Here is a 23,606-nt window from a genome sequence, read left to right as displayed (position 1 = left end):
ATCATTGTTTCCAAAGTCTCAGAGCAGAACGCCATTAAGAAACATCACAGGCCTTTCCCTCACCTCGGATGAGTCACCAAAGTACTTTTGCCAGCCTTGGAGCGCGAGTGGCCCAGAGAACAAGGAGTCCTCTCTGGTCTTGGTCCCAGAGGCTGTTCCAATGTCCAAACGCAACATGTTTGTCCGGCATTTTGCAAGGTCTTAGCCCGAAGATCTGTTCCTCAGTGAGAAGTTAGTAAATAATGACTGTGAGTCCCCCCCCCCCCCCCCCCCGATATCAGCACACTGCTCTGTCCTGAGTCACGTAGCATGTAGAGAACGCTACATTATACCACGGCATTACATACATGTCACCGAGGCCCAGAGCCAGTTAGTAGACGAGGAGGCTGGTGTTTGTTACATTCCCATGAAAGGTCATTTGTTCCAGGGCGTTGGAGCCAAAGTCCCGAGCCTGCGAGGGTGGAAAGGGCTGGGGTAAGATTGTATAAGACCGAGGGGTCAAATCTCCCAGTCCTGTGTATGTGAATGAGAGAACACCCACAGAGAGAGAGAGAGAGAGAGAGAGAGAGAGAGAGAGAGAGAGAGAGAGAGAGAGAGAGAGAGAGAGAGATGGAGGGAGAGCTCTGACTAACAAGTTTCCACATGGAGAGCCAGCAGTGGTGCTGGTATTGGAGGGAAGGTCATGTACCGAGTGCTGCTGAGGGTTCATTCTGCATAACTCAGAGGTGGACATACAGAGAGGGGCCTACACACTGAATGCCAATGTTATGTTAGACATTCACCCCGAGGCAAGTGGCTCGACAAGCCTTGGCTCATGCACTGGTCAGAGGGAAGAATGGGAAATACAATGCACGCATGTATAGGCATGGGTTGAATCCTTTTCTCTGTGCAATTATCTTCTTGTACACTTCCTGCGCTGCTGTTTAAGTCTCAATATTTGCTCTCGCTTGAGCTCCTGAGCACTTGAATCCTAAGCCAACAGTTTCCAGAGGGGGAAGAAATTCTCTGAAGTTCTTATCCTCAACCAAAAGGCAGAAATACCATTATTGACGCATATAAAGGTCAAGAGGAGCTTATTGATCGTTGGAGTAAAATTCAGTGTCCCCCCCCCCCCATCTTACAGTACCCATTATTTCCGACTACCAGCAGAGGATACACCCGATGGGATGTCGGCTGTTAATGCATCAAGATTGCATTGAAAACTAGGCCTGTATTACACATAATGGACGTTGGATGGAAGCCAAGAAACTATTACTTGCCATTTGATAATAAAAGGGGAAACCCGAGCGATGGAAGCACTTATGTGGTATTGCATAATATCTCATCCGGACCTGAGAGCTTTAGAATCTTGTAGCATCTGCAGTCGTGTCAAAATCGATTCAACAGCTGCCGTCAGTGTTGTGTTGTTGACGCTGGCACAACTGTCAGTTGATGAAGTGGACATGTTGTAAACAATCCAACTTTCACGGCATTTAAACATTCACTGCCCAGGAATTAATGGCAATGATGAGGAAAGCTTCACCTCACCCACCTTATTTTAATGTTATTAATACTCTGTTATACTACATGGAGGACGAAAAAATAATCTTCGAAGATGATGAAAGGGACTTAATTGAATCTTCTTTAAAGATTATAATGACGCCATTACCTGCACGCTCACTCTCGTCCATTCTTCACCAAAGTCATGGACGTGCAGTGATCACTGGACTCTTTATTAGTCCTGAGATTGTCAACAAACCCCCGCTACGCGACGGTGGCGTGTCGACCAATGAGAGCGCAGAGAGGCCGTTCCACTCGTGGAGGGAGTTAAATAAAGAGAAAGGTGCTAAACTCAATTAAAATGTGAGAATTTATGAACTCACACTTTCTGGTGCGTCCTGTTGTAAAATGAACCGTCGCATTAAAATGATCTCCACACTATATTTATACCGTATAACAAGCTAATGAGCAGATGGGGATTGACCCCAGTCCGCACATGTAATCCTGGGTGATAAAGTATTTAGGAGACAAGTACAGTTTAAGATATTAATGTAACATGGGCCCAAGGGCTGTTGCTGGTTGGATTGTGTATTGTGTTTCGGATATTGTGCAGCGCGGTGGTTAATTATTCGAATAAATATCCTGAGTTGGTTGTAAAGGGTCTTTTTAAAATACACTACTGTATTCAAAGTTACCGAAAGTCCTGACAGTGACAGTGCCCCCTTGTAGATTAAGACAGGCAGCATATAGGACAGACGATGACATACAGTACTTGTACTCTTAGGATGTCTCTAGTGAGGACGTACACTGCCTCTCTGTCTCCCATGTACATACACACACACAAATCCTAATCCCCTACCAGTCTTCTGTCATTGTTTCTCATTATCTGCTATGCTAACATAGCCCCGGGGAAAGTAGCTGTCCAAATTACGTAATGGACGGAGCAGAGTCAAACCCAACCACGGTTCAGGGAGGATTTGACTTGCTGCTGTAATGCAGAGATCTAGAGAACAGTTTAGTGTATGAAGAAAAATTCATCCTGTAACGATTACAGCATTGATTTATTACAGCGGCGCAGGAATAGATCATCAGTCTGACTTAAAGGACGGATGTAAGGGCTCCTGTTTTAAGACAATTTCAATTCAAATTGCACTTGAATGGGACAGAGAGGTGTGAGCGATATTTGCTTAAGCACTGGAGTTCATGCACGTGCTAAGATAAGCTGTGGCTTGTTATGATTGTTATGATTATTTAAACACTGCTCTCACATCGGCAAGTTTAGATACATCAACTATAACGGCCCATGTAAGTACATGTTAGACTGACTAAGAATAGTTTCATCATTTTTGGAGTATTATGTGGCAGCCAGACAAATATCTGGATAAGTAGAAAACTTCTTGGACGTTGCCTGGCATTAAGCAATATAGGTTAATGAGTATTTGCCTGAGCCTGGTAACAACAGCCCTATGCTTAAATGCAATACAGTTTAAATTAAGAAAGACAGTTTCTATATGGTGCAGTGGATTTTTCACTCAAGTTCAGGTAAAAGAAAACAGGAGACAATTAATAGTTTTTTATATTGAAGCGACAACTCAACCATCAACGACTCCTTGTAACACTTCATATAAACTATCTGTCAGCATGTTTTGCATTCTTCCGAATCCACGCAGAGCAGAGCACCCATTATAAGCCACCAATGACTGAGCGTAAGTCCAATATTCAGTCCTCTTTTAGCCCTGCTCAGGTATTCATGAACACCTCTGGGAAAGATCAGGCTCTTTAGCAGATAAATGTTGAAAACAGCCGGCTGCTGCTGGAAAAAGCAAAGCTGGGATTGCTGAGAATAAAAACAAGTTTTTAGTCGTTTTTAGTAAAAAGATGAGTGGAAAGAAGTGAATGGAAGCAGAGTTTTGGTCAATTAAGGACTTCCTGATTAAATGTCAGACAGTGTAGTTGTCATAGCAAAGTCATAGTTTCTGCTATTCCAAAGTCTGCTTCGTTTGGCTATTGTCCTCGTGAGGTGAATGTCTTCCTCCACCTGTGTCCGCAAGGCTTCACATGGATCCCTATGCTAACATCCACATGCAGCCAAAACTCTGTGACAGCGTTGACTTCATGTTGACAGACTCTTTCCAGGCCAGTTGGTTGCATGCTCTTGGTTTGGTTAGAACATGAATGCCTGTTTTGAAGAGAAGCTTTACAGAGAGATCTGCAGGTTCCCCACATCTGTACAGCTCTGCTTTAATGGACCAGAAGGAGACAAAAATGAGAATGAACATTAGGAGAGAAATCAAAGCAAATGGTTAACAAACAACCTTATTGTACTTATTATACTGCCACATACTGGATTGCAATGGAATATAGCATAAGGTACACCAGGCCGACATGGACCCTCACTTCAGTACGAATGGTGTGACTGGAATGATCGAACTCTGTGTGTTTTCAGTGCAGTATTGTCTTTTCCACCTGACTTCTCCTCTCCCACCTGTAGGGCCTGGCAGTGACCTGCAACCGATTCAGCTAAAAAAACTAGAAAAAGATATACACACAGAAGCTGTATATACCTTACATGCATATATACATATAAAATACAACATTACTCAGAGGACAATCACAGGGGATGGTGGGGGGGGGGGGGACTGGATGAATTGTTTGAGAGCACTGAAACAAACTCCCACATGTATTATTCATGCCGCAAGGTTTAGATACATACAGCGTGGCTCCCTATAGAATTTTAGTAATCCATTTAGACACTCAATGTGCCACTTGAATGCGGTAACTGAACAGACATTAAGTGGGTTGTATATATCCTGAAAGGAGGATCTGTATAGTCAACAGTGCAAACACATCACATATGGGGAGGTGTTTGCTCATTAGCAGAACCAATTAACCTAAAGTAAATGGTAATAAATGTGTTGTTTGTGTCACTGGTTTGGAGATGTGATCGTGACGGGAGAAAAAAAAGGGAATAAACAACAGTAATTCAAGCAAATGGAGAAAGATGAGCAAGAAAAGTGAAACTCAGTTAAATAAAAATGAAAGTGGGAGAACTGGACATTAGATATAAAACTGTGTTATTGTCGTGCGTGGGTGTGAAATGGGAACGTACCAGCACGGTGGTTCAGCCTGTGAGTCGAACACAGTAAGTCCAACATTCTCATCAAAACAACACGAGGCGAGTTTACCTCTGCAGGACTGAGAGCTGCCTGGTGTTAATGTTGTCTAATGTTTATATCCTGGAGCCAAAACATCTGAGGCTTTATCGAATCAAGCTCACTCCCCTGTGCCAAACACCGACATGATTGAATTAAAAACCCAAATATGTCAATGAGCCACCGTGGGTGAAACGTTGAGCACTGCAGTTTTGAGCAGTTCCCACATAGTGTAAAGTCTCCTGCCGCTGTAAACACCGACAAAGGCTCTTTTATTTGTGTAACTTTGTTACTGTAGAACTTTGTCCAGCTGGATAAGGATGCTTCTGAGCCTTTATTAAAACAGGTGCTTCTCCAGTGAAGATGCTCATGCTCTACAGCAGGCTGGGTGAATAGTTTCCCATCAACAGCCACTTCAGTTTTTAATGACGTCCTTCCAGAGCCATGCTGTGAATCACACTTAGTTCTTTGTTGCGATGGCTGCATCTGCATCTCTTCAGCAAGGCGTCTGATGTCACATGGCAGTGATGATGATGATGTTATTAGCAGCTGTTTTTTACAGGTTTGCATTAGTCAGACCTGTGAGTGGAACTGAGTCTATAGCAGCAGTCATTTGTCTCCCAAAGAGCAAGGCTTCAGTACACGCAGATTCAGAGGGAGGCACATCAACTGGTTTCATATCTGACAATTAGAAAACGTCCTTGGTTCATTATGTCTTTTAAAGGAGTTAAATCCTCTCGCAGGTGAGGAAGAGAAGTTTGTATTCACAACAGGAGGGAAGCATTACACCACAGTGTATTTCTACTAATTGCTAGTAAATGATGTACAGATACATGTTTATTCCCCACAGAAATAAATGTAATAATGAGTTGATTATCTCACTCAGCATCGACCTTAATTATTCGGTCAATATTTCAAATCGCTCAACGCTTTTGCTTAAAGAGCTATTAGTTCTGTTTTGCATCGAATTCCCATCAGCAATTTTGAGCCTGCAACAAACACACTGAACTAAGATGGCTGACATAATCAACCATGTGTCTTTTTTTTTCGAGTTAAAATGAATCATATCCAAAACACACACAATCAAACACACACACACACACACACACACACACACACACACACACACACACACACACACACACACACACACACACAAAAACACACACTCACTCACTCCCCTTCACAAAGCAGCGAGGACTTATGGCTTGCATCATTATTAATGTTACAGACACTGCATATTGTACAATTAGTGACACAGCTCTGAATGTCAGGGGAAGGGAGGCGTGTAATCAATTCCCTCAGGTTAAACAAGCTCACTGGTTGGGCATCTGATTCACTGTAGCCCGTGACAGTGAATGATGGAGTGGATGTTTAGCCATCAGACGGCCGCCCGCTCCCCGCAGCTGTGGGTCTAACTCTCGAAACAGCAACATCTTGTTCTCGTGTCGGCGGTCGGAATCCGGCTAATTGACGCCACATTGCCTTCGCTGCGTTCGCTCGTTTGCCGGGCGATAATTTCCACACCTGTCCGACGTCAAGCTGAAGCTGCTCCACTCTGTTTATATTTGCTCCCCGTGTTTCTCCCCCTCTGGTCTCCGGGTCTCACTCTCATGTACTCTCTGGCTGCTCGATAATGATGCAAGGCCGGGGCCCTGTGGCGGGATGGGGGGGGATTAGACAGAGTTACAAATCGAACTGGGTTAATCGGCTCGGCTACCATTTCATGAGGCATCTCTCAGTTCACTTGCCCCACTGCTCTATTTGTTTGTGAGCTACCATTCACACTCACCTGCTCAGGGGTTTCAACCGGGTCTTTTAAGGAATAACAGGAGAAAAGATGGAGCATGGGACAACACAGCCTCTGATATCCACTATTTCCCAGAAGCCCCGGGCGTCCATTTCTTGAACGTGTTTTGACCCTTCAGGTAAATCTTGTGAATAAATTTCAAGGATGAGGAGGAGAAGGAATAAATAACAGGATACGTTTTTTAATGTAGCCTATGCAAATGAAGGTAATCAGCTTATTCGCACATCTCTTAGACTAATGCTTCTAGACAGTTTGACTAAAATTAAATGGATTAAGTTAGTGAAGTTGTCAACACATCAGCCATAGGGTCATTACGTTTTATCTCACCGATGACAGAAGCAGCAGTTCAATCAGCGTTGGTGTGGAGGACCGAAGACGAACTGACAAGTCGGGACAAAGTTTTGTTGTTGAGACGTGAAAAGTGTTGCAGGAATGATTGTCAGTCAACGTGGTGCTCAGCCGCTTTCTGTTGAGTCATCTGAGAACAAAATAATCAAATACTTCACCTGCACCTCTTCAAATGAAACCTGGCCTCTTCCAAACTCCGATCCGAACTCTTGGAGGTGGAGAAGGTGTCTCCTCAGAGAATCATCGCGTTGGAGTTCAATGATCTCCAGTTGCATCCTCTCATCGAACTTCTGCCACGTCAATGGAAAAGGGGAGAACTGAAGAATTTTCATTTCTTTCTCAAAGGCTGCGATGTTGTGGGGGAGCTGATTGAATTCTGTCAGAAGAGATGTGATCGACACCATGTTCCATCTCTTTTGCAGAGAGGGTTGACATTTGGGAGACAGTGCGGTGAGCCGGGACACATTCAAGTTTCATTGTTCCGTCTCAGAGAGATATGTAGTTCTTTTAGTTGCGTGTGCATTTGAGGCAGCAGCTGATCTCTGCCTCTCAGGCGCTTTTCAGTGTTTTTTAGTTTTACACTTCCACCCATCTTGGCTCCCCAGTTCAGTTCATGAAGGGGCCAGTCCTTCATTTAAAAAACTGGTCACATCTCAGTGAGTGATCCCGCTGCAGCACAGAGCTGCGACTGAGGCTGGAGCTCTCTGCGACGGAGTGTTCGTGCTTAAATTAGGTTGATAGGCTTCACCACATCACTGGACTGGTCTGCCTCGGCACAGAGCTCCTCTTGGTGAATAACAGCATCACTGCTACTAAGAACCTTCCTCCACGCCGAAGACACCATCTCTCTCCACTCACAGATGTCTAGCGTGATGCGAAAAGTTCCGTTATATTCAGAAGCATCCTAAACCAGCAGCGCAGTATTTTAGAAAACAGGACTCGATGGTGAATTTAGGTTTAAAGGTCTTCTACACAATTTAAATGACCAACAACCAGCAGATGTTAGCGGCCGCCAGCATCATCAAGTGTTTTTGCCTCGTGTTCAATGAGGTCGAACTGGAGGGTAGGCTGAGGCTAAAGGTCAATCTGACTGGCTAGTGGCTTGTACGGCAGTTGTATGAAAGCCATGAGGCCGCTCGGTAGATCAGAACTTCATTTCCTCTATGTCTTTTTAAACTAAACACTGTCCCATTTTAGAACATAGGACAAGATGGAGAATATCCCATGTATGTTCGCAATAATGTACTGTAGACTACTCAGTGTTATGTCTGGCTGTTTTTTCTGGACATGCTGACATCATTATATTTCTTTTGAGGCGATTCCAGTGAGGCACTCTTTAATTAAGTCACCGTCCAGAGAAGGATTTTCCTTTGCAGGACAATGAGCTGAGCTGTTTTAGCCAACGTGGTGAACGCTGCTGCTGTTTCAGGCTCTGGCTCTGGCTCTGTGTTTCATTTTCATCGTGTCTTCTCCCTTTATAAAACATTAATCACTGCAACGGACTCCTCGCAAATCAAACACACGTCCTCGTGGGTTTTCTGATCATCTTCCAACCATGTCAGAAATTTTCGACAATCCCTTCCTTAATTTCTGCCTCTTCAGTTCCACCATGTTCAATCAATTGAGGTCAATATTTCCATTGGTCTAGAGAAACAGCAGCAACATCTTGTGTTCAAACTTTTTAGAGTCAATATACATATAGTACAATAACCTTAAAAACTATGTTCTGCGAGGTCTTATTGCCCTTTATCTGTAAAACTGCCACAGCTGTTGATGGGCGAGGGTCTGGGACAGAGGAGGTAATGTGAGTATGATATGATTTGTTCTCAGCCAAAGCAATAACTGAGTCATTATTAACTAATTCAACAAATTTGTCATCTTTTCATGAGCTCCAAAATATTGCTTCCAACACCCTGATGGATTTTTTATCACTCCTCTGGTGTGTAAGCGTCCCTGTTCTGTGTTGTGTAGAGGAGATAACACTCATCACTGTGTGGGACCCTATTTTTAGACTGTTAATCAAGGTAACATGTTCAGACTGACACACTCAGCATGATATCCCATGAAGTGTGAGTTGAGTGAGATTGCTTCATTTCGGCTCATCCACCTGCAGTCACCAAACAGAGGTCAAAGTGAGTGCGTGTGTGTGTGTGTGAAGGGTGTGAGTGTGCCTGTCTGTGTGTGTGTGTGTGTATGTGTGTGAGAGAAGAGTGTGACTGTCAGGCAGGTTTGTGTATTTGGTTTGTTGTCTGTTGTCAAACAACAAATAGTGGCCTGCGGCCGCCAACAGCACAGGCATTTGTCAATGACAACATGGGTGTTGTTATTAGCTTTAGTGCCAATGAGCAATCACAGAGAGGTTTGGAAGCTTCGTAATTGGACAACTGCATAGAAGTGATCTCATATATGTTCCGCGGGTTTTACTTTATGAGGACTGCTTTCAAACACATCCACCAATCTTTACAACTTATCAGAGAAAAGGAGAAATTCTGCAATTTTGAATGATCTTTGTATCTCACTTTATTTGTGTTTTGGAGTTCCACGTGTCGCGACCTACCGGATGAATAGATTTCCATACGAGGCCCCGCTGCCCCGTCATCTCGGCCTTATTATAACTGGTCATGTGGGTCACTGGGATTTGTCTAATGTCTGGGACTAACACAGATCTCACAGTGCGTGGAGCCTCATACTGCCAGCTGTCGATGGAGCACCGGGCTGGATTCTGCTTTATCACAGCTTGTCAAAATACAAGAACTTGATAATGGCCAAACCGGAGAGGCGGCGGGTGTGGATTGGTTTTCACAGCAGCCGAACATGACACTGAGAGCTGATAATGGGATGTTGTCGAGAGATTTAATGCGGCGCTTCCTCTTGTTTGGAGTTAAACTTTGGCCGTCACTTCACTTTCTTCAGCTGGCTGTGCATTGGGCTCATATTTCATATAACTGCATTTTAATACTGTTCATTTTGAGCTTTGAGTTGAATATCAATTATTCGTTGTGCAAAATCTAAAGTAGAAAAAAATGAGTGTGCTCTGATCCTCGTTGCTCGAGGTTTTAAAAGCTTCCCTCTGTCTTTTGATTCCGTGAAGTAGCACAGTTGGGAAAATTAAGCCGGGAGCGAGTGCTGCTGTGCCAAGCTGTACTATTCTATTGAGTTTCCAGCTTTTTGAAAGATCCAGAGTTGGAATTTTACTACTCAAGGAAAAGATAAACAGAAAGAGAACCTGGATGAGAGGTTAGCATGAGGCTTGAAATGCTCTGCTCTCTTTAATTCATCTGACAAATGGCCTTCCCTCTCCTATTAGCATTTGAATAGATGGTCTTGTTCTTTGCATTATTCTCTTGTAGTGGGAGACATTGTCAGGAAGAAAGTAGAAGTAGTCTACGCATTTGTTTTATCCCCTTCTGTCCAGACGGTACAATATAATAAGTTATGTTTTCTGCATGATATCAATATGAACCCAGACCCCTCTGCATTGATCAATATCAAAGTTTAAGAAAGAAATTCAACAAAATACTTTTTGTGTTGTTTTTTTGCTGATAGATTTGAGTGAAAACAAGTCAAAGTACTGTTGGGATTGTAGATTGTGTTTTGGGCCGAGGGCAATGAAACGGAAATCAGGTCAATAATCTCTCCCACCAGTTAAAGAGGTCAGATCGGGTGAGATGAGGAGAAACAAATGACCCGGTGAGGATTAGTGTTGTTCACGATGTTTGCTTAGTTTTGTGCGAGATGCTCTTTCATTTCCGAGAACTGTGGGTATTAAGGCTTCTTCACATCAACTTGTTATTACTTTTTTGTGACATGTAGGAAACCACTACGGTTTGTCGTATAAAGTTTGAACATAAAATACAATCAGAGCAACTTAGTGTTTGACGATGGACGGAAATATCAAGGAAAGTATTATTGTAATCAATCCAATCCAAAAGCTGATTGTGTTATAATGAATACGTTCTATTAAAGGTCTGTGTGCACCTTCGTGTTTTAGTGCAAACCTCTGCCACAACTCAAACAGAGTGGAGGAGAATTTGATTTTATCTTTGGTGTTAAAAGAGACGAAAAGTAAATGGCGATAAATGTCAAATGTTACGGGGGAGTTTCAAGAGTTTTTTTTACAAGAAAATATACACTTTAACAAGAGAGTTTGACAATTGATTGTGTCACAGTAGTCACCACGTTTACACACAGTTTTAAAAGTCATCAGAAATATAAGCAGTTAGAGATTTTATGGGTTTTCATTCAAGCTGGTTTGAATGAAATATATATTTTTTCATACAGTTGAATGATGAAAGGATGAAAAGAAGAATAGGTTGTTTTGAAAAATGGCTTCACAGCGATCCAACCCTTTCTTTTATGTCACATCCATCAATATGTTTTTGTCCTTTTGAAGGTGCTGTTGTTGAGATGAACCGAATTACTTTCAACATAGCATGTGTCTATTGTTGCTCTGTCATTGTCACACACACACACACACACACACACGCACAGACACGCATGCATGAATCCTGAAGTTGACACCTTCCTAAAGCGCCCCTGCGTCTCTTGTAGGTCAGTCCAGCTGTGAGGAGATATTGCTTCTTCAGGGGTGTCCTTGCCCAAGGAGATCCTGTATACAGGCCATCAAACCTGGACTCACGCAACAGGAGAGGCCAAACACAGACAGACACACAGACACACATGAGTAAACTGAATTTGTGGTTCTGCAGGAGCTGATAAACCGGTTTTCTGCACTCGCTCGGGCTGTAGATGTGCAATCGATCCACAGAAGTCCATATATTGCATTATCTTCTGATTGACAATGTGTAGATGTGCTGTGCTCTTCACGCTACTCCTTCTGAATAGCAATCGGCCTCCTCCTCGGTTTCCTCACTCTTACATAATGCATGAGGATTCCTCAGGTGGATCGCTGTGTGCTTTTGTTATGTGAGTTGTGTATCATCAGAGGACAGCTGTCCAACACCCGAAAGCAGAAATTTGGCAATTGTCATAGAAGGACAATACACCTCTGCGCCTTCAGCAGAATAATGACTCAAATACACACATACACCCACACACACACACACACACACAAACACACACATACACAAACAATCGTTTAATGCAGGAGAAGCAGTAAGTGTGGCCGGCCAACCTTTGTCTCGTGTGAACGACAGCTGAGATTGAAACCTCCATCACCTTCCTCCACATCTTCTAGTCCAGCCGAATAATAATCTGCGTACCGCTGTGCCCTCCCTTCCCTTTCACACCAGCCCCCCCCCCCCCCCCCCCCCCCCCCCCCCCGCAGCCACAACCACCTCCTCCATCGCCCCCCCTCTCCGAATTGCCACTGTACTCCACTCCTCTCCAGGGACACAAAGGGGACTGCAGATGCTCCAATCGACTCTAATAAATTGTATGTAGTCAGTTAAGCTGCCCGGCTGCCAACTGGCAGAGCTGTGAACCTCTGCTTTGGGAGAGCTCTGAGAGAAAAAAGGAAAAAAGAAGGTTTCTCTAAATCTGATTCACCTTCAGCAGCGAGGTCTGTTGAAAGCTGTGTCCAGGGCAGAGTAAATGATGAAAGAGTATGGAGGGAAAACAGGATATATATGTTTTTATAAAGAAAGAGAGAGAGAGAGAGAGAGGTGGCAGACACCAGGGATGGAAGGTAACCAAACAAAGTCGGCTTTATTGAAATCCATCATCTAGTTTCCAACATGCCACCAGGAAATGGTCTTAATGGAATAAAATACAAAAAAAGTGAAAGCCAAGAGAGTTTGGGTCAGAGTAATGCCCTTGTTGGAATTTAATCCTAAAACCTAACAACAGACACATATGAAACAATATGAAACAGTCTGGCTGAAAAGCAATGTTTTGCAAATCATCTTTAAAACACATATACAGATTCATTTAATTGGAAATCAATAATTAATTGATTGTCTATTTGTTGTTTGGTTGATATTTTGAGGCCTGTGTGAACACGGAACATTTTACACAGAACATTTGACAACCAGACAAGTGATTGTTCTCTGATGAACAGAATATCATTTAAATTTGTGTGTGTATGTGCAAAAAGTGCTACAAAAGATACTTTAAAAAACACAGTCACATCCAAACAGGCATATTTCCAAGATAACGTTTCATTAAACACAACAACCGAATTAAATTGATTGGAGAAAGTTGGCAACACGAGGAGTGACTGTCTTTTACTGATTCGGTTATTTTGTGGGAATATGGACAAACACTTTCCTGTAGATGGTTTCCTTTGCTCTGGGGACTCTGACAATGCAGTGACACTGTTTTGAAAATCACCTTAGATATACTGTTCCTGTCACGGGTTTGTCTCGTTATATCTATTCAGATTTATACGTGTTTCTTGTTTAAGCTGTCGATCCGACTGCCAGCCTTATTCATTCTGGAGCAAATGGGCCAAATGCAACCCCTGCAGCCGCCCCTGTGTGCGATCCTGTGGCAGATTTACTACACGCGGTGCACAAGCTGTTCCAGATACGGCGCCGAATCCTAAGGACTCCATGCTCACAACTCCGCAGACTGGGGGAATATATGTCACTCAGCCCGGTGGGGAACGAGAAGTGTATTATTAGGCCTCTTTTGCAAATTCTGCGCCCACTACGCCAGGTTCCTCGTGTCCTGGGGCTGACGGCACCAAGGACAACGTGAAACGGGAAATTGAAAGGCACTTGGTGATGTTGAGGGTTTTTTTCTGTGGAGATCTTAAATAGGTGGATGATAGAGTGCAGTATGGACATATGGCTGAGTGGCGGTGGGATCACATTTCCTCCCCTGCTGACGGTATTTCAAAGAGAGGAGGGAAGGAGAGAGTGAGACAGACGCAGAGAGGATGGAGGCAGAGGAGGGTTCGGAGGCAGGCTGCATTAAGATTCAGCCCCACTCGTCAAGGTCACTGCACTATAGAAATCATTTAAAGCAGCAAATACCTCTTTCACGTTTACAATTACACCCCAAACAAACAAACTATTATTCAATATCCAAGTCCCGTCATAACCACGTGGTTTGTTTAAATAAAATATTCATCATCCGGTTGATTGGCTCCCCTTTCAACCTAAATGAGCCATTTTTTGGAAATGAATAGTCCGAGGTTTTACACGATGAAGATTCGTGGAGGAGATATTTAAATCAAAATCTTTCACGGGGCCCAACCTTGTCCCTCAGAGACTGATCCAACATCTGCCATGTTCTCTACAGCCCACTGCCTCCGCTGGCTCTGTTTAGTGGTAATGATCGAAGCCATTCACACTCTCCTGTAGCGTGTTGCAGCATCCCCCCCCCCCCCCCCCCCCCCAGGCAACCACATGCAAATAGATGCAACAGGAGCTGTGTGCGGAGGAGCTCGAGATGGAAAGATGAAGAGGGGATAGATGGGGCAGATGAGGAGAGGGATAAAAGAGGAAGGGGGAGAGAGGAGAGCGGCGGGAGGTCATCGCATGGTGCCGAAGACCGGGGGCCTCGGAGTGGAGAGCCGCGAGAATAAAAGCAATTTGCATCATCGTTCAACTGAGCTTTCCGATGCCTTTCATCCCCCCCCCCCCTCCCTTTCAGCCAACTCACCACACTGTACCGGGGCTCTCAAATTGAGAACTGACTTCAAGGGCAGCGGGGAAGAAAGAGGGAATATAACCAGCGCTCATTCTCATTCTGGTCCCTCTCTCCATTCTTTCTCCCAGCCTCCGTTCTTTTCCTCCTCATCATCATCACTGTCTCCCGCCAATCATACCTCATCACTCCCGAGCATTTACTCAACTATTTTCCCGCCTCTCTCAATATTTCCTTCATCTCCCTCCTCCTCCGCTTCCACTCGGTTCTTACACTTTGCTCTCCACTTCATCAAGAGACGACTTGGAGTGAAAACCCACAGCATCGGTCTTTTGTTATAAAAAATGCCCAAGGAGGAACATGTTGATTGGATAATAATTTTATTATATTGAATTATGAGCTCTATGATCCAGCCATTAATAGCTCCTTTTTGGCCACATGGGGGCAACAGAAACAATGCTCTGAATAAAACATTTTAATGTTATTAATCTTTAATCTGATTTACAAACAGATACTCTTTTACATATTAGATTAAGTCCAAATGTAATTTATTCATGGCTATGTATTCATACACCTTTCAAATGTAAATCCAGTGGTTTAAGTTCCCTCTCCTCTGCCGACCAAGTGAAGTATCTGGTATGAAACAGTTTGAAAGTCGATGTGAACTCAAACCCAACAGTTGACTCTAAATCGTCCATAGGTGTGAACGTGAGAGTGAATGATGGTCGGTCTCTGTATGTCGGCCCTGTGATGTCACCACATGTCAGCTGGGACAGTCGCCAGCCGTCTGCGACCCTCCCAGTATCAGCGGGTCATCAAACTGATGGAACATGGATGCATTTCTTTGTAGGTTTTGCATTTTTTTTTTTTCTGTTATACTGACAAAATGGTGCCACAACAAGCTCAGACAATTCAAGACACGGTTGAGTCCTTACAAGTCAAATCCTACCAGCCTCTTACTCTGATATCCATGGCATGTTTATTTGCATATAGAGCAGATGGTCACAAATGGTCACGGGAGAAATATTCAGGACGTGTCCTAATACCAGGTATTGATCGGATCTCTCAGGACAGATGTTAATACCAGATGTGAGCGAGCTGAAATTCACCATAAGGAGCTCAGTCCTGTGTTTCTTGTTTAATTTCAATGAATCCCAAAAGTTTTACTGCATATCAACTAACCACGTTCTTCACTTTTTCCTCTCTGTAAAACATTTCGTTTTTCTCATCCAATGTTTATTTCCGAGTACAAATATCCATACTTGAGAGTTGAGTTACCGAGCTGAACTTGTGCGAGTGCCAAGCTGACAAACGCTGACATTTTATGTGCAAACATCAAGTCACCCCCAGAAAAGAGTACTTTCAGTCACTTCTAAATATAGTTTACATTTGCAAGTACAACTCAACATTGCAGTAGGACTAGTCTACTCAGTTTGCAGTACCAGGTTGTTTTGGCAGGAAAGGTCTGGACAGTCCCGACCTGAAGTCGAACGCTACTGACGCTACTGACTGACCTCTTGGCTTTTTCCACTGATGTCACAGCTACTCGACTCCCTCTATCTGCTTTTCATCGACTTTTCTCTCTGACCGTTACTTCTGTCCTTTAGAGAGCAATCATATCCCCCCCTGACACGTTTTATTGGGTTTTTCTCAATTGAAAATCAAGGACTTGGCTGCTCCTCCCTTTATAATCATCGTGCTTCTCCACTTTATTGGTTTGGACCTCCTTCTTGTCCATGCTCCCAAGTCATCAAGTCCCCTCAGGATCTACCTTGTGTTTGTTAGGGCCTGGTCATCCATTGAGCCTCTCTAAAGGTTAGTGGTTACCAGCCCTCTGGATTCCTTGTCTGCAGCTCTTTATGAGCACATTCATCCTCATGATGAAGAAGGAGGAAGAGATTGTGATTTCCTTTTTTCGGTTCCTGGCAGCGGGTGGTGAAATGAGTCTTTTGAATCCTCCAGATTAGTCAGTGATCGTTCCCTTGACACGATCCGTGAAAACAAAACAAAAAACACTGAACAAGAAATCTTCAAAATGAGGGAACACAGTGGTTGAGCTGCCGGACATCACTTGATGGTCTCAAAGGATTCTCCGGTTCTGAAGCAGCTGTGAGTGTCTCTCTGGCAGCTTGGCAGCACAGAGCATTCCACACCCCTCTCCCGCATCTCTCTCCATCTCCTTTTCCTTTCTCTCTCTTTCCCTCCAACGTTTCGTATATTTTTGTGCTGATGCTCATTATGACCGTTGTTATGACAGCCTCCCTTGCACTTACATGCACACAGCTGCTGCAGCTATTCTGGTGATTTACAGCACCCTCCACCCACAGAGAGATAAAGAGAGACGTCCACTGTGGCTGTCTTTAAGGAGAGAGCTATATGTTCACAGTAAACTGGTCACAGTGGTACCTCCGCGAGGCCGGAGCCGCGAAGCAACCCTCTGCATCAAGTAGATGGGCGAGCAGTAATGGGCTCTCAGGGACGACAATAGGAACGTTCACTCAGTTCAATAACTCGACTGTCACTTTATTCCTTTATAACTTTTTCACAGCTAAGTACTTTGAATAAAAAAAAGGCAGAGGCTGTCATGGGGAGACTCCTGCATGTGCCACCACGGCTAATGACTCTAATGAATAGCTTTTTTAAATATTATATATCTTATCTCTACATGTTGCACACAGATTGTATGACCAGCAGAAAGTGGAGCTGCAGCTTTTTTCTTCCGTCTCTGGTCGGGGTTTTTTTATTAAGATGTGTAGAGCAGCTCTTGAGGTATAAGTGATGTATTTTTGTCGCCATCTTCGATATCCAAATGTCTAACAAACTAGGAGTAAATACTGTGAGTGCATCTGTGTGCGCTTGTGTGTTTGTGCTCCTCTCTGATTCTCATGATGTGTGTGAAACGACGAGTGCAGAGGAGATCGTGTTCGCAGGACGGCATGGCAACAAGCATCTCTCCAGCCCCACGTGCGGTGGTGAGCGCGAGCGGTTACACAACCACAGGCCAGGGACGCAAGTGTTGGGGAAGGCAGCACGTGCAGTCGAGAAATCATTGGTGCAAAGCGTCGAGCCGCCGAGATCTAAGAATTCAGTTGTGTGACGGCTGATTGCGCTGAAACCGAGAGAGCGAGCGACTTTAAAGTCAACACGGACGTTTTTTTTTTAACTATTTCACGCTGGAACCTGCCGTCTCATTTCTTATTCTCCCACATCTAATTAAGCCTCTACAAATGTTCCCCGTCAAACTGTCCTGAATAAGCCATTCCGATGTTTTCAAGGCTGTCAAAAATGAAAGTTGCATGAATCCCAGACTGTGTTTGACCCATGGATTTTACTCAGATCATTCTTTTCCCATTCCAAGTCCAATTACAGCGTCGCGTTTCAGAATTGCCGCTATACTATTTATGTCTTTGAAAAACTTGATTCTCAAACTCCTGGTTGTCAGCACCCCGTGCCAAATGAGATGCCAACAACAACAACAACAACAACAACGTGACATAACCTATTTAAGTCAGACAAGGATTTCACTGAGAAAAAGCTGCTCCCGTTTCCCCGACTCCATCCAGTCAGTGCACGAGCCTCCGGTTCCCAAGGTGCGGCGCGATGTCAGATCTGTAGCCGACGGGCGTATTCAAAAATGCATGTTCAGCCTCTTTGCCAGGAAGTGGATGTGCCAGTCATGACAAAAAAGTTCCCTGAGACAGCAAGTTTATTTAACTTGGTTTTTCATGGATGATTGGTGGGCTCCTTACATCAGTGAGCTACATGAGCACCGTACTGCTGGCTGGACTGTTTTATGATGTCCCAGATTTATCATCAGGGAATTCAGCTGCAGGTTATCAAACTTCCTCTATTTCCTCTATGAATGATTTACCCACTGTATGATTTTTCAGAGCGTGCACATGTATCACAACTGTACAGTAAAAAATGGTACGTGTGAGTCCTATCCTGAATGTAGTTACAATCAATGATCTGACCTTCACCAATTAGTGCTTATATATAGACGCACAGATAGTATTGACATAAAGGGGGGGGGGGGTATAGAAAGGTAACAGTTTGTGGAGCAAGAGACAAACAAACGTAACAAAATAGTCTTGACACTAATTTTAATGACGATAATGAAATAAACAAAAAACATAGTTCAGAAAGACACTTTTGTTTAAAGAGATAAGATTGACTATACACACTTTTTGGGGCTTTACAGGATGTGTTTGTTATTTAGTTTTGTTTATTCATTCACACATTTTTTCGGTTCCGGTCTTTTTTTTCTTCTCTGAATTCAAGATGAGAGTGAAGTAACCGACCTGAGTCACTGACCTATATATCAGGAGTTTGTAGGTTTGTTTTTTTGTTGTGTATGTGGCATTCAGCGTATTCTGGAGTGTTGACGGATGCATTTCCTTCTCTCGCAAATATCTTCAACACCGATTTCTGGAGTACTCAGAAACCTGCATCGCTCTTATTATATTTTACACATTAGCATTTGGAAGCTAGCCGTTTGGCCTTTTCTCCGTCATATTGTAAACACAAATTGACCGACCTGCGCTGTGCACGGCCGTTCAAAACCTTGATCCCACGCTTTAGAAGAGTGAGACGGTCAAAACCTCCACAGGGAACCAATTGCTTGGACAAGCTTCATTCTCGTCCTCGCTCTCACCATCCCTGCAAAAAAAAAAAAAAAGACTTCTCATGTTCATCTCATCTTCAAAGGAACCCTGTACCACGAGCATAATAAGATATATTTCTCTCATTTGAAAGTAACATGCATAAAATGTCCAGGACACTTTGATGTCTGCCTCTGCCATGTAGAGCAGAGAGTCCCTCAGAGGCAGATGGGCTGTGTGTGCAGGGTAGACACATCGATGCGATGTTTCTGGGGGGAACAAACAGAAGAAAATGGGTGAATGTGTTATGCGGGTGCAGCTCATTTCACAAACAGTGCTTGATCCCGGATAGACAGCCCCTGTCGAAGCAAGTAGAGCATGTAGAGGACGGTTTGCATAACAGATTCTCGAGGTTGCTCCGAGGTTTTTTTAATTTGTCTGAAACATGTGGCGTCTCCTGCTCTCTTCCGCCCCCCCCCCCCCCGTGTGTTTGCACGAGTGTCACACATGCACCAAAACACACAGAAAACAATCAGCGTATGTCTTTTTTTTTGATATATGAACAGACACAAACTGACACAAACACACAAACACAAACCGAATCCTAACCATCTGTCTCTCTGTCTCGTCCCCTCTGACACGTACACACTCTTTCACACTGTCTGGCTAAACCTCATGTTTCCACGAACAGACGGAATTCCCCGCTGCCGTGTACCGAGAGTTTTCCTGACCCGTGCTGCTTCTGTTCTGTTTGCTTTTAAGTGAACTTCATCCAATATTGAAGGCCAGTCTGGTCTAATTTGAGAGCGTGCAGTGGAAACATATTACAGAGCAGCTGTGTAAAATGGTTGCTTTTGAGACTAACTGTCCCCTTTTCTCTTCCCCCCCCCCTCCCCCTCTTTCATCCCTCTCTCTTCCTCCCCCTCCCACCTGCCGTCCTCCTTTCTTGCCCCCCCCCCCTCCCCTCTGTGTCCTCTTTTGCTCCCTCCGTGCACTTTCCAGGACTACACTTTGACGATGTACTTCCAGCAGGCCTGGCGAGACAAGCGGCTGTCCTACTCCGAGATCCCCCTCAATCTGACCCTAGATAACCGGGTGGCCGACCAGCTCTGGGTCCCCGACACCTACTTCCTCAACGACAAGAAATCGTTTGTCCACGGCGTCACGGTGAAAAACAGAATGATCCGGCTGCACCCGGACGGCACCGTGCTGTACGGCCTGAGGTGAGATATCGATCTCTTGAAATAACACTTGTGACAACGCGACGAGAGCAGGAGCTCAGATATTTACATGTACAATCTAATAAACACACAACTCCCACATGACGCTGTATGAGAACCACACCAGTTAATGATCGGCTGTGCGGTGCAAATTCTAGTAATTTACGTTTCGAGTCGTCAAACACTTAATCTTGTTTCTTTCAAAATCAAAAACAATCAAACCTCCACCAACTTTAATAAGCAGTGAGTGAGTCAGTAATTGGCTCATCAGAGCCATGATGGAGAAAAACAACTGACGTGAGCGGCAACATCGTCCCTTAGTGAAAATGATGATGTTGATGAACTGACCTACTTGTGTCCTCATTAACAGGACATGCACACACTGCCAACTACAGGCATCTGTATTGGATTCAACTTTTTATAAAGAAGCAGACACGCTTACAATAGGTCCAGGTAGAAAATCATACATTAAATTAAATTGTTTAAATGATTAAGCAGCTGTTAAACCAATATTAACCAGTTCAAAGCGCTGCCACTGCTAATATCAGTATAAACACTTCATGGGTGAAACGTTTGGCAGCCGCAGCACTTACAACAGATTTAAAACTTTTCTTTTCTATTTGCAAATGTCACGTCAGGTAGTTTAGATACTGGTGTGATGGCTACTCTTCATTGCCACAGCTAATGAAACGCCCATGGCTTCAACCTTATACTGTTTCCAGCCCCAGTTTGTTTATTCCTTCCATCCATTCCCCGGCTGCAGGGACCTCTCACACGCCCACAGGAGGAGAGGAAGACCTCGTTTAGTTTTCTTTCATCTTTTCAATCATAAAAAGCTATTAGCAGCGTGTTGAACACTCGACGGTGTCTCCTGACTGGAAAGTGGCATCGCTAATTGTGATTTGTTGGAGTTGAGACATAAACCTGTCAGAGGATCGAAACACCCATTCGTCTCAGTCACCCGACCGACCGAGGACCAATCCAAAAGAACATACGCTTGTAATTCTGATTATCTTCTCAAACACAGTGTGATGGATGAGTGTCTCAGCTACAAGACGTGGGGAGTGCAACTTAAAGAAACAACCGGTTTCCTTTTACATTTGTAAATTTCCCCAAGCTCACACATTTGCACATGTTTTGTGTTTGCACCACGCTGCCCACCTGTTTTTCCAATGCCGAAACCCCCCCCCCCCCCCAACACACGCGTTCTACGATCGTGAATTGATCGCCCCGTTCCGTGGAGCTCCGACCTCTCCCAGTTTACATGATGACTGTTCACTTCTCACACCTCGCTGATGCCTCATCAGTTCGTTTCGCAAATGGGCCTCGGATGCACAAACTCTATAAAGAAGTTATTGAAAACCATAACGTCTTAATGGCCATCACGGCAGCGCCTCGGCACCGGTGTGGGAGAGTGAAATTAAATAGAGGCGGTCGAGAGGAGACGCTGAAGGAGGCAGAGCAGCGTTAAGGAGACGGGAAGAGAGAAATCTTGTCGGTAAAGCTCTCTCCAGTCGTCTCCATCAGTGTTGTCCGTCTTCATCGGCCTCTCACAGCGCTCAGCATGTTTTCGATTGGTTCAGATTCCTATCAGAAGGGTTTGTAAAGTCTCTCTCAACATCTTCACCTAACCAAACGCCTGCCAGGATGAAGTGCGCTTGGTTCTGATTCCAAAAGAAACACAGAAGATGAACATTTGGGAAAGATGCTGAGCTACATTCCTGGATTTATCTTCACTTTTTGACTCGTCCTCACACGTGTTTTGACAATTGTTGGTTTAGTACATTATCGAAAAGAAAAAAAAAAGTGATCCACATGTCAAACTTAACTTTGTCTCTTTACTGGCGTATTCGCTGTCTCTGGATCATAGCTGGGTCAGCAGACACATGAAGACACTTGATTTGATGAAAGTCACGTTTCACACTGTAAACACATCATCACACAAAGCGATATCTGGGTTTTTAGGATGTTGATCTTTAAAATATCTTGAGGTTTATATCATTCCTAGATATACTGTACAGTGACTAGTCCCATGATTTGATGTCCCAGTCCCCTGTGGGACGTTAAACATCACATTCGTCCACAGAGTAAACACAATATCAAGCAAAGGACTTTATGGATTTTGAAGTTGTTTGATGATAATGTGGTTTTGAACTTTTGAGGTTTATTGCAGTCGGGGAAATATCAGAAACATTTAAATAAAGGTGTGTCCTTCGTGGGTATACTCTACCATGAATCATCCATCAGACTGAAGCTCCAGTCCCCCTGGGATCCGTTAGACACATAGTAAAGTAACGTCTTCTTAATTAAGAGTAGTTCTTGATTGTGGATTGTGTGAAGTGTGTTTGTCTTTCTTCACAGCCGATTGTCGAGAACAGCAAAACATGGACAAAAGCACCGAAGCGCAAAAAAAAGAAAGCCATAGAGGCAGCGGCAGATTGCGAGGGACAGATTATACTGAAATAGTTCAACTTGTCCTCGTGTCAGGCCATTTGAGTTGAGAGGGATAACGTACAGTATCAACCAGAACAATGAATCCAATATGCAGATGAAAAAAATCCATAATCACTTGGAGTATGGGTCCGGACATTTACGTTGGCCAAAGTCGTGACGCAAAGTCGGCACAAATATTACTTTGGCTGAAGTGGGATTAGAGAGAAACTGGGAGAAGAAATCCATCACCCTGGACACTCAATATCATGTAAGTAGGATGAACAGATTTGAACAAATCCTAAATTGGGTCAAGGGATCTTCGGCATGTCTGCAGACGCTCATCAATTCAGGGAGCACATGCAGATACAGCATATCACTGTCCTCCTGAAGTCTAATACAATGTATGCAGCTCGCTCTAATTTATGACGTCAATAAATTAGAGCACAGTGAACTTAAATGGTCCATGTGATGGTAGTTGGGTCATCGCAGAGTCAAGTCGTAAAGTAGTCAAACATGATTTATAAAAGGGGGTTATGAAAATGATGATTCCTATCTCTTACTGGATGAAATTATGATTTCAAAAGATTATTAAAACATATGTATAGATTCATAGCTCGAGGACAAGGTCAATTAGGTGGATATTTGAGGAAGAGTTTAACATTTTGGGGGAAGAGGTGATTTGATTGATGGAACCAGGAGGGAACAGCCAGTGTGGCTCTGTCCTACGTTCAACAATACACCTGACAGCCCCTCCAGAGCTCACAAATCAACATGCAGCGGCTATTTAGTGGACACACAAACAGAAATGAAAAGAAACGACAGTCTGCAGTTTACGAGGAGTTGCGTGTCGGAAGCTATTTATAGGTGAACGACAGCCTGGCAGAGTGATTTCCTGGAGGCCAGTCATCACCGAGTGGTCGTAAAGTATTTACAACACAACCCTCCATGATGAGCACTGAGTCACCCGCCAGAAAAACACCATGTGGAAAAATATCTCAAATGCAATGTG

General features: G+C 43.9%; 1 protein-coding gene across 1 annotated transcript in view; it reads left to right on the top strand.

The window, feature by feature from the left end:
- Window positions 1-23,606, top strand: part of LOC133970181 (gamma-aminobutyric acid receptor subunit beta-2-like) — a 54,769-nt gene that overhangs the window by 3,417 nt on the left and 27,746 nt on the right. The window contains exon 4 of the mRNA XM_062407050.1: window positions 19,947-20,167. Within this exon, the coding sequence (XP_062263034.1) occupies window positions 19,947-20,167 (221 nt within the window). The remainder of the gene's footprint in view (window positions 1-19,946; window positions 20,168-23,606) is intronic.

Source organism: Platichthys flesus, chromosome 15, assembly GCF_949316205.1.
Source record: "Platichthys flesus chromosome 15, fPlaFle2.1, whole genome shotgun sequence".
Lineage (NCBI taxonomy): Eukaryota > Metazoa > Chordata > Actinopteri > Pleuronectiformes > Pleuronectidae > Platichthys > Platichthys flesus.
Note: the sequence above shows the minus strand (reverse complement) of the source record. Positions and strands in the feature narration are given on the sequence as shown.